This window comes from Candoia aspera, chromosome 1, assembly GCF_035149785.1.
Source record: "Candoia aspera isolate rCanAsp1 chromosome 1, rCanAsp1.hap2, whole genome shotgun sequence".
Classification (NCBI taxonomy): domain Eukaryota; kingdom Metazoa; phylum Chordata; class Lepidosauria; order Squamata; family Boidae; genus Candoia; species Candoia aspera.
In genome coordinates this window covers 259607433-259620073 of record NC_086153.1, presented here as the reverse complement: position 1 = coordinate 259620073, position 12641 = coordinate 259607433, and the positions used below count along the sequence as shown (strand labels likewise).

Here is a 12641-nt window from a genome sequence, read left to right as displayed (position 1 = left end):
GGAGGAGAGCTGTGTTAGTCCATGGTAGCAAAGAAATTAGGAGCAGTCTTTTGTAACACATTTTATTAAAAGACATGCTTTATGAACTGCTTGATGCATCTAGAGTGGCCACTGTATGCATCTCGTGAACTGCAGGTGACCAAAGCTTATGCCTTTTAATAAAATGTGCTAGTTGGAAAGGTGAAACCAGACTTCTCCTTCATTTTGATGGGGAAACTTAGCCTGAGGAATTGCTGAGTACTGCCTGGTCAGTTATAGGGGGAGGGATAAATGGAAGCATTGCTGGATGGCCTTGGGCAGAATTAAACACTCTCATTTTGGTCACTGTGCCATTAGGAATAAATTCAGCTACTTGTACAATCCAGTTGGGACTTCTTTTGCTAAATGGGGAGTGAAATGTAAGGAAAGTTGCTGGTATTGATAAATGTATGAATAAGGATATTGTATAATATTTCAGATAAGACTCAGACAGAAAAAAATGGGAAATTAAGTTATTCCTGTCCTTGTTAGCCCTGATCAACAACACATTTTGAGTCAGATGGGAGGGGGAGCACAAGATTCTGGTGGAAGGTTCTAAGCAATGAATCTTTCATAGGATGCTGCTGCTTTTTGTGTTTTGTTTTGTTTTTTAATAGAGTCTCTGATTCATACAGTAGGTGGTAGCTGTTTTATAGATGATTAAGAACTATACAAACCCTGAGCTCACAATCACAGATGAGAGTCCTCAAGACGTTGTCCTCATTACTTAATACCCTGAGCAACCCATGTCAATGGTCTGTGATTGGCTAATCAATGTGGAGGACAAAGTAAAATGCTGGTCTATTATACTGTAAGCTTAAGGGACTTCATTGAAATTCAGTCAGATAGCAAACAAGCATCTTAAAAGTATAGAACAAAGCTTTTTTGTGTGTGTTTTTGCAAAATATATGAGAAGATAGATAAGTATAAAATTCCATGGCAGCTATAAATGATCTATAGTGCTGAGGAAGACAAAACTGATGGCAAGATGATATTTTATAGTACTGCTTGCCTCATGATTTTTCATTTTTTTTTTTTGCAGATATAAATATAAACCTCTCTTAAACTGCACGATCCTGACTAGACCTTTGAATGTGAAGAATGAGATCACTCCTTCAAATGACTACCCTAAACTTAGTACTCACTTGATTTAGATTTTATAAAGATAATAATTTAGTTGATTAAAGGAACTGCTTAAAGAAGTAATCTTTAAGATCAAAGAAGAAAAGGCAGCTATCTTAGTAGGACTTGCCTGAAAATTGTGCCTATTTCTATGTGTATTTTGCTGAACTTGCATTATCACTTGAGAGAAAAAGTAATATTTTATTGGATATGACTAGGTAAAGTAATACTGTATATTACCTATGAAAGTAGCATTTTATTACAAGGACAATCATGTTCAGGAGATGATAGAAACACACTTTCTCCCTGCATTTTACTTTTTAATAAAAAAAAAACAGTGAGCCTTACAGCATTCTTAAGGCCTATAGCATTATTCAACTGTCACTTGAACTGTTACATTCCCTCAGTGCAAGTAAACTTGCGCCAATTGCTATGGAATGACACACTTATCATGGCAATTTATTTGAATTATTTTTTTCATAGCTGAGGTAGAACATAAAGCTTGAACATTATTAAGCATATATTTAATTTATTTGTTAGATTTATATCCTGCCTTGCATCTAGGAGCTTAAGGTGATCTACACTGCACTCCCTTCTTCAGTCTTCCTCCACAACAGTTCTTTGAGGTAGGATGGGGTGAAATAGAGTGACTGGCGCAGAGCCACCTCCTGAATGTTCATGGGTAAGAAAAATAGATATGGAAACCATGTTAAATTCTTCTCAGCATTAGAACCAACTACAAACATTGCATTCAGTCAGTCAGTCATTTAAACAGATATGTTTTGAAACAACTGGAAGGCCAGATGACCAAATGTTAAGAAATACATTGGAGAAGAAATGTTAAAAGTATTTAAGATATTTTCATACTTCTTATTAGTGTTGCAGCTTGTTCCTGCTGTTAACAGTGTTTGGGATAAAAAGAAAGGGTAGAAAAAGTGGGGGAGGAAGGTAAGTACATAATACTTAAAGGAAGTTGGGGTGAAAATATAGAAAGGTTCCAATCTGGGGACAGAAGAAGAGGGCTAAACTATCACTTTTCTAAGGACTAGCCTTCAGAGTAACTGGGGAGCAGTAGAGTTCTGGATTTAGGTTACAAAGTAATGAAAAGGTCTCAGAATGGAACGAGCATGGCAAAACTCTAGGATCCTCTGTCCCTGGCTGGGATATTACTGATAATACGAGTCTTTGTGTTGTAGTTTTTGAGAAACTCAGTTCTGTTCTAGCAGCCCATGCTTACTGCTCCAGGAGAGAGGCACAGATGGTTGGCATTTCACAACAGGAGACAGCTAGAGAAAGCAGTAGCATTTCCTTTAATCTTTAGGAAGCTTTTCTTGTTGAGGGGATCAATGTTTCCACAAAAAGGTGATCTTAGGCTATTTTTCTCTTGGCTTAGGGTCTGTGGAAAGGTTATAAAAAGAAATGGACAGACTTTCGGAGTTCTAGCACATTCACTTTGGATGGTGAGGTTGCCCAACCAGAATAGACACATGAATGGTACATAACTGGTTTGGGAAGAAGCACCAATAAAAAAAAGTCAAGGAGTACAGTGAAAAAATGGGACTAAGTTTAAATATAAATACTATCAAATAGAACTAATCAATCTAGAATTCTCACCAGAGGTAAAAATTGCTAGGGTCAAATTATCATATTTTGGACATATTATGTAAAGACCTAGCTCTCTTGAGAAGTCTATAATGCTGGGAAAGGTGGAAAAAATGAAAAGGATGACCAGAAGCCTCGTGGATGGACCTAATTACAGTGGGGATGAAGCCGAGGTTGGGGACAGATCATTCTGGAGAAGGTCTGTTGACTTAATAGCATATAATCAGTCCTGTTGATAGACAGGCACAGAGACAGTCCTAAGTCACTTTATATAATTTTTATTTAACAGTTCGTATTTGGATTGGAAAGAATAACAGAGTAGGAAAAGCTTAAAAGAGTAAGAAATGCATGCCAACCCCTCTACAAGAAGTAGTGATAGGAGGCATTTGTATTTTCTTCTGGATAATTAAATTATGAACTGTGTGTCTGCTTTCTTCTCTTGTTGTTTCTCTGTGTGGTTGTTTTGGGAAGCCCAGGCCAGGGTGCATACATTCTACTTTGTGTCACATGACCATGAGGGAGAAGGGAGGTTTGGAATGGAATATTTGGCAGCATTCTCAATTATGGCCCATCTGTAGAGACGCACTAGGGATTTTTTTTTTCCTGGAATGTTTTTCTCCACAATTGCATGCTGGATCTGGCTCATTTTCAGTCTCACTCTTTCTTTTGCTGGCTTCTCCCATCATACCAAATTTGATCCCATTCCATTGTGTTTTCAGAGAGTTATCTTGTCAATGGGCAGGCAAATGGATGGGGAAAGTTCTGAGCCTACTACTTATTTTATTTCCAACATTTCATTGGGTTGAAAGAATAAAAAGGCTCAAGCATGTTTTAATTTGGTTTAGCCCATCTAAGCAAAAATACCTCCTGGAAGGATTACATCATTCTAGGGAAGGTATTTTTTAATACCTTTTGCTGTTTAAAAGGTTCTTTTCTCTGAAATTAAAGATTGGTGACTGAATCCATCCAGTTTTCATAGCAGTGTTACTGTTTAGTTTATGAGATGCATATGAAAGTTCTAGTTTAAGCAACAACAAGGAAATTCCCTAGTGATCTCCGACCTGAGTACTAATCAAGGCTAAATCAAGGCCTGATTTAGTTTCTAAGATCAGCCAAGATTACTTAGATAGTGCTACTTTCTGAGGTGGCCAGCAAGGCAGTATCTAGTCATGTTTGCCTGACCTCATACAGCTAAGCAGGACTTGATTAGGACCTAGATGAAAATCCACAATGAATACTAGGCTAGCCTTGGAAGCTAAAAAAAATATCCCAGAAGAAGGCAATAGCAAACTGCTTGGATATTATTATGAAGTCTCCAGGAATTTAACTTGAGTGGAAGAGACTTTACTTGCTTTACTTAACTTTATCTTGGTTGACCCAATAGCTGTGAAACTTGCTCCTGGCTGGATTAGCATGTGATTAAAAGTATTAATAAGGCTGAGGCCAGGTGTTTTTCTGGAGATAGACTGGTCATACCCAGATATCCAGCAACATGCACAGATTCAGTTGAGATTCAGGTTCATTCTTTCCTTTCCCAGAAGTAACAGTTTAAGTAATCAAAATTAGCAGGCTGAGACACTTCACAGATGGCATAGCTCTTGACACCTATCATTCAATCAGGCTGATCCTTTCTCCTTCTGCCTTCCCTTTTCCAGAGTCAGGGTGGGGGAAAATTACTTAAAAACCTTAAGTGTCATGTGCAGCTTCAATATTTGGTAGGCATACACCATTTCATCTTCAGAGAGAGATCACGCTGCAACGAAGTAGGGCAGAGGTTTTGATTAAAATACAACAAAGAAATGTAGGAAGAATGGAAAGAGAGTTAATATAAAATATATTAAAAGGGCTGGGGGAAGATAATATTCACATATAACATTCAGCTAAAGCAAACTCAGGAGAAGTGATAATTTTTGTCTCAAAGATATAATAGTAGGCATCTCCCCAATATCAGGGGAAAGAGTATTCCAGAAAGTAAGTGCTATCACAGAGGATGCCTATTTGTTAGCGACCATTTATTTATTTGGTGTAGAAGCTGTTTCACTTCAGAATGAACGTAAGCAACTTACAGTTAAAATAGAAAAACAGTAAAAAAGGACCTAAGCAGCTGGATGAAACACACATCAAGCAATCAGCCAGGGCTCCATAACCATCCTACCCTAAGGGCTAGGAAAATGGCTAGGTTTAACCCTAACCAGTGTGGTAGTTGTGGCACAAACAGCAAGGCATTCCCTAATGATTGTAGGAATGGGCCAGATCTATAGACAAGAAGATGGATGTTCACTGTTAGAAGTCATGATCACCACAATGTATGTATACGTTGCCACTGTTCACCATTCCTTCTATATCTAACCATCTCATCATTCTTTGCATCAGCATCTGTTTCAAACTGAAGGATCTGCATTTGCATTTCTACTGTTCATAAATAGAAATACCCCCAAGGCTTATACTTGCCATAGAACAAAAACCCTGTTTTGGATTGTAAGAAACTCTGGAAAGTTAAATACGAGTTAAATGGTTTCCAATATACATTTCTTATGAAAACATTAATGTGCATGTAAACCACCAGGAGCTTGTGTAGATTATTGTATAAATACAACAAAATAAATGAAAATGGTATAGTAGTGGAAGAACGGCAGATCTTTAATATAAAGAGCCCTAGTTTTTATGTTTTTGATTAAATCAAATAAAGGAGGACATAATCCAAAGTTTAAAAAAGTAATTAAATTTCATTTGTTGCAATTGAATATTAGGTATGTGCATAGCTTTTTATTGAAATAATTAAACCCTACAAATTAACTTTGATTAGGTTATAAATGAAAAGCCAGCTTCGCTCTTAAAGGAAACATATTGGAAATTTCACAGTTCTGTTGTACAGTACATTTTTGCTTTCCAGTTAAAAAAAAAAGAGCTCTCAAGTTCCCCTTTTGTACTAGTAGGAATGGTTTGTTAAAAAAAAACACCTTGGATATGAAAACATTGCAAGTACTGAGCTTGTTGTGTTGCTGGCACAGATACTGAAATATCTAGGAATGGCTTTCTTAAAGTTGAATGATCTCACAGTGAAACAGGGTCCTTACCCTGTAGCAAGCTGGAACTCTAATACATTCTAAAAATACATGAATGTGTTTTAACTGTATAATATAAATAATATGCTAAACTGATACAACTATGCATTATCAAAACATTCTTTTAGAGCACAATTTATGGGAAAGCTCTTTTTGCACAAGTGTTATTTAACATTAATGGGATCTGCATGGCAGTTGGAGAGTAGAACTTGCATGGAGTGACATGTGGCTGGATTGATTAAATAGCCAGTGATATAAAAGTAACAAATGTTACAATTATGGATGTGTTTTACCAGGCTGCTTTGTTGAACTTTGTATGATTTGGTTGCTTATTTAAACTTCTTTCACCCAAGTGAAAAAGTGGACAGAGACCAAAACCTAGGGCCATCATATTCATCTAGATTTGGAGCTCGAGAAATGACCATATCTGCTCTGCATTGGCCCAAAGGTAATTTGATCCAGCCCCTGGATCAAAAGCAGATTTGAAACAAAACAAAACAAAAATCTCTGTCTTTCCGTTATCTAGCATGGGGAAATTGGACTAATTTTGTTTTTTTCTAGAACAGGACAGAATATAGAGAAAAGCTGAACCATTATGAAGGGATGAAATGTGCTATATTTTATATAAATCAGTGCTAAGGTTTTTGAGCTTTGTTCCTTTGACTAAAGGGATCACAACCTTATTGCATGTCTTCAGAATGGTATGAAATTCATGGGGAAAAATTATACCATTATGAAGGAATGAACCAACTCAGATTTCACAAAAGGTAAACATTTAGGTTTTGAATCACACTTATTTAAAGCTAACTTTTTAAAATGAAACAAAGCAAAACACTCCAGTGAACATTCTTTCTGAATTACCCCAGTAAATCACAGAATGAAGGCTTTGGCCCAATCCTATCAGTCACATACAGTTACACAGTAAGAGAAAGAGAGAGAGAGAACATTTCCATTGGATTGGTCAATAACATTTTTTGGAGTCATGCAACTTTCTTCTCCAGAAAGAGTGGTAAGTATGCAGTCTTCACAAGGAATGTCTCTGAAAGGCAGGCCAATTCTTTTTCCTCCTTTCAGCTGGATATGAAAAACTGTGGTAGTGACCCTCCCTCTAACTGGAAAAAGGAATTGTGGTTTCTTTGATTATAAAGAAAGGTCCTGAAAAATGAGTGTTCTGGATTTCAAGGACACTAAGTATTTTTGTGATGTGCACATCGACATTCCCTAAAGCAATGCTTTATAGAGAACTCAGTAATTTAGTGTCAGTTTATAACACTGATTCTCTCCAACTGAGCTTAGTAATGTGAGAAGTCAAGTCTTTGGGACATGAAATGATCACTTACAAAGAGATCTGACTTGATTATGGTTTTGGGAAAAATAATAACTGAATATTTGTATCAGTGAATTTTGGCTCTATTAATATAATCAATTTCATCTTTTTGTAAGAAAACAAGAATGTAATCATTAAGCAGCAGTTAATTATATGCTGTGAAGAATATAGTGCTTTTTTTTAACCACCTTTCTTTGTGCATTATATTTGGCCAGCATTCAAACTTCTATGTTTTATTACATGCCAGTTTACATGTATGCTGAATGTAGAGCTACATGGGTAGAGACACCAAGCAAACACTGTATAGATAAGGAATAGAGGCTAATACCCTGGACGTGAGGCTGTCTTGACTTGATGGTTTAATGTCAGATTCAGAATGGTAGGTATGTCTTCTTGCTAAATGACTATTGCAGAAATCAATATAGGTCAAATAGGTTTGGAGCTCTGATCTTTCTGCTTTCCATTCAGTTAGTGTCCTCAAGCAAGGACATGTTCTGCATGCAAAAGTCCCCAGGTAGAGGAAGAATAGTTATAATCTGTTGCCTGAAATTCTTGAGGCACTCATGGTTTTCCATGCTATATGACAATCAGTCAAATTCCTCTAAAGACATACAGAGCGATCTTTTTTATGCAATGTAGATTTATGGGGCTTGATGACCTATATGATCAGTAATTGCTTGATGGTATTTGATTGAAAGCTAATTCCTGGCTTGCACACTGATTATCACAATGCATTCTACCAACGTATTTGGTCCAGAAGCTACAAGTTGCTGGCTGGAGCACCTGACTAAGTCTTGGTTGAAGCAATTGGATTGGTTGTCAATCTGCTGCTGAGCCAGGTTCAAACTTTGTTTATTTATGTATTCGGTTGTGTGTTTGATATTCTGCCTTTCCTGGGGAACTCAAAGTGGACTACAAAGGATTTTCTCCTCCAGTTTTTCCTAAAACTACCACAATTCTGTGAGGCAGGCTGGGCTAAGACAGAGTGACTGGTTTAAAGTCATCCAGTGAGCTTTCATGGTTGAAAGTAGACATCAACTTGGATCTCCCCAGTCCTAGTTCAGAAACTTAACCTCTGCACCTCACTGACTTTGCTTCTGATGTATCAAGTACTAAACAATTTATGGCCAGAATAAGTGGAACAGATTGCCTTCTAATCTGTTCCCACTGAAATCCACAAAGTGCTTATTATTACATCATTAAGGTACCTGTGGAGGACTAATCTTGCCATTCAGGCCTTCCCTATTACAAAAAGTTTTTTCCTTTTATTAGTTCTCCATTTTAATGTACTTGTTTTTACATCAGTTTACTTTTTTGTCTTTAATACCTGTCCTTGAATAGTTTTTATTTATCTTATAAGCTGCCTTGAGATGTAACTGAATAAATGGTATACCCTTGTTTTTACTTAGTATATTTTTGTATCTTAGAAAGGGTATTTACCATGATCCTGGCCTTTTATCCCAGAACATTCTGCTGTTGCGAGAAAGCTGCTTAAACACACATATGCAACACACCTGCCTTTTGGAAGTACCAGTTGCAGTTATTGTTACTTAAGCAGGGCCTTGTTCAGTTTGGGATACTCCCATGGGACAGAATCTAACACTACATGAACAGATTTTCACTTCTACTATGGGACTTGCTCATCTGTTCTGTTCTCCCTCCAACCTGCTATTGAGTTTCCCATCTATGAAGAGCAGGTTTTTTATAGCATATGCGGGGCTGCAGGAGAAAAGGAGAATTGCCCCCTTTTCCATTTTGCTGGCATGAGCTTTTCCTCAGCAGAAAGATTTACCAAAATGGCATGCCTAGAATGTTATTCCTAACATCTGGAATTAGAGAAAACTCTTTGGCCTTGAAGGAAAAAAACAAACAAACTACTAATGGAATTCATGAGTTGTAACTAACATAGCCCCCCCTCCCCCCTTGTGACAAAGCTAGGACATGGAAATAAGTAAAACCAACATAGAAGTAAAAAGGTGAGTGAATGATGCTGTTGTTATCCACTGCTTTCATTTTTGTTGTTTTTATTTCCCATCCCAAAAGGGGCTAAAGGGAATGTGACTGAAAGTTGAATGTGAGTATTTTTTTTTTGTTTCTGTTGGAAGGAAATCTTACCAGGTCCATTCCGAGCTGGAAATGCAAGTTCTTAGGCAATTGCTTGAACAGAGATAATTTTATTTTCCAAGAGCTTGTACAGAGTCTGCTGGTTGGAGATAGCCACATTTGTATTCTCCCCACAAACTATTTTATATAGGAAAGCTTGGCTGTTGTTATGCAAAGATGTTCCCACCCTCTAGGAACTTCTGAGAGGGTGCACTTAGCTGGTTTCTTGGCAGGGGGCGCTCTCTAGGAATTCTAGGAAAGTGCAGTTTACCGGGGTTCAGAGAGGAGGCGCTCTGTGGTCAGGCTCCCTGCTGGGCTGTGGCTTTGTCTACTAGCATGGAATGTTCACCCTGGAAGGAATCTTTTGTTATTTGATTATGGAGATCTGTTTGGCTGGGGAAGAATGTTTACCTGAATGGGCTGAAGTTGTGTGAAAGAGCAACCTTTTGTTTTACAAGGTCTCTGATTAAATCTGAAGGGAATCTTTTATCTAAACAGTTGGGTTTCCTGTCATATTTTAATCTTTGGCATCCTCTTCTGCATTGGACCCATTCTGTTTTGTACTCTTTAACCTTTTACCTTGCTCAAGGGGAAGGCAATATTGGGGAAAGCAGTGTTTGGGGAGAACAGCATGCTTGAAACAGTGTTTGGGGAGGCAAAATATCAGCAAAAGGGAGTGGGGTCTTGAATTCTTCTCACATTTCTTAGGTAGGAAATGGTGTGCATCTCCAAACATCAAGTTGAGACTAATAAATACTGCATGAAAGCAATATGTGACTTGTGTAAACAGAGAAGTCCCCAAAATGATCGTCACTCCTTTAGCTACATCATATATGAAGATGTATTAAAACAAATCCATGGACAGGAGAGGGAGGCAAGTATGCAGAGAAAGTGTTGCTAGTAATAATGGATCTCTGCCAGTGCACCAGCACTGGAGCAATTTCTCTGGCTTCAATATGGAAGGAGAAAAATGGGGCGGTAGTAACATTGAAATTTCAGCTTTGCCAGTGACTCAAGGATTAGCCAGGCCCTCTAAATTTGGGAGCCTATTATCTTGTTTCAGCACACCTCATGAATCAGGAACGTAATCTGCTCATGGCAGACTTGAATAGTTCATCATTCCCTGTCAGAAACTCTGTCAGAAAATCAGTAGATGCCTGATTGTGAACTTGTCAGGGTGACAAATGGGGTAAACTAATAAAGAGGATGTTTTCTGTTTTCACATTGCATGAGTACAGCACTAGCATGGAAGGGGCAGGTTTCCCAGAATGAAAAATATTTCCATGGGAAACCAAAATATGAACCGGTCTGAACATTTTCCAGTGTGAAAAGTTTAGTGCTATGTCTCTTTCTTCCCCCCTGCTCACAATTCTTATCATTCTTTTTTAGCTGTAGATAGAGAAATCCATGCAGCCTCCCACACAAATGAGAAGTTAATTCAGCTCTTCCGGAACAAAAGTGAATTCACATTTATGACCACCCTACAGCAGCAGGCATCAACATCTGGAGTTATTCTGTCCATACGAGAGTTGGAGCACAGGTAAAGGGGAAACATCTGTAAATAACTGATGTCAGCAATATGCTTCATGGTGACATTGTTCTAAATGTTAAATTAAATAATCACAAAAAATGAAATTTCTGTTGTAATAGATTCCTGGATCTTTGTTTTCTCTTGTTAAACAAAGAAGCAGGAATGTAATGCCTTCAAATGCATTTGTTATCTCTGCATGGCACTCTGCCAAGCAGAGAAATACACTAAGACTATAAGCCTGCTTTTTGTTTTACTGATCTGCCATTTTTATTTATTATGTTCATTCTATAATTTATTATCTGCTTTTCAGAAATATTTAACTCAAGGCAGTTTATCTCAAGAAAAAAACATGTGGATAATCCATAAATGCTAAATCATAACCATAAAAACAAAACTTCAACAGACATTTAAAGCACATTGTTAACAAGAACAACTTCAGAAGAGGAACAGATCAGATTCGCTTATTTAACCAGTGTTGCAGCCTAGGGAAAACATGGAAGCCTCAATTTGCCTGTTAAACTAATGGAGGGACTTCTAATTGATGTAGTGTTCTTTCAGAAGTAGGTGATATCCCTTACTATAAAGAGAACATATTTTTTTATTTGCCCGAGAATCACTAGGAACATGGTACCTTTCAGAGACCTGTATGACATAGGTATCTTATGTTTAAACTCATTTATGCTGGTGGTACCAAAAAGCATAAAAGCAATACCAAAAGGTTCTTCTCCTTTGGGATGGTATAGTGACAGCCCCCCCAACTCATAATAAAAGTATTTCTACTTATTTTGACAGCTTTAGGCAGATGTTACAACCCTTGTATCATCAAACATGCTTTGTGGTTGACCTCCTGGATATTAAATTTATAAAGATTGACCAGTTCTCTATTTCTTGCTCCTGTTCATTTTATATCTCGGATTCCTAAAACCTAATAATTAGATCATTATCAAATGTACCTTGAGTGACTTTTGTATGACAGCTTGCTTAATCTAAATATAATTATATATTTTAAAAGTATTTTTATGCTCTCAGAAAAGAAATGATACTCCTGTCATCATTGTTCTGTCAATATGCATTAAACTTTAAATGAAATGTAATTAAGAGCAGACTATCAACAGATTATTTTTGCTGCTGCTGGGATATCTCGATACTTCTGGAGAGCATCAGGGAAAAAAAAAGAAACATGTTGTAAAGAAAACCAAGTATCAGATAGATGAATGAGCTGGAAATAAAGATTCCTTATTTGAGCCCTTGATCCTTCCAATTAGCAGTTTTTATCATCTGAGGATATGGTTTTATTTCACTGTGTCTGTACAGACTAATTAATTTGATATCCTCAGGTTGTATGAAGCAAGGATTCTAAATACATTTTTAGTAATAAATTCCATTGAAACAATGAGATTTAGACAAGTTGTTATTACACTACTGCTGAGACAGGAAAACTATTTCTGCACTCCACCTATTTAGATTGTGTGAAAATTCACAGGAAGGATGGTTCCTTGAATTAAAACGAATGTTTGGCAAAAAAGAAACTAAAAAATGGGTAAGAAATATATCCATTCCTTCAGATAGCCTTGGATTCCAGATCTACTTGGCTCACATGGACAATGGTAAAAATGTTGAAAAGTAGGGTTCGGTGAGCCTAGATACTCATACATTCTCCAAAACAGTGTAAAAATGTATATGGAAACCTGCTGCAAGTCTAACTCCTTTCCTGAATTTCCAGAAGCGACAGCTGGTAGATAAGTAGAGCTTTCTCAAGTTGGTGGCTGTAAAAAAAGAAGAAGAAGAAGAAAAAAAAAAAACATTAAACACAGAAGGTTTTGTTGCCAATCAGGAATCATACTTTTCACAATAATACATTACAGGGCATATT

At 37.1% G+C, this 12641-nt stretch overlaps 1 protein-coding gene across 2 annotated transcripts in view; it reads left to right on the top strand.

Annotated features, from left to right (window-relative positions):
• The window catches only part of NELL1 (neural EGFL like 1), a 545320-nt gene that overhangs the window by 87389 nt on the left and 445290 nt on the right, over positions 1–12641 (top strand). For both annotated transcript variants that reach the window (XM_063289567.1, XM_063289568.1), the window contains exon 3: positions 10627–10777. In XM_063289567.1, the coding sequence (XP_063145637.1) occupies positions 10627–10777 (151 nt within the window). The remainder of the gene's footprint in view (positions 1–10626; positions 10778–12641) is intronic.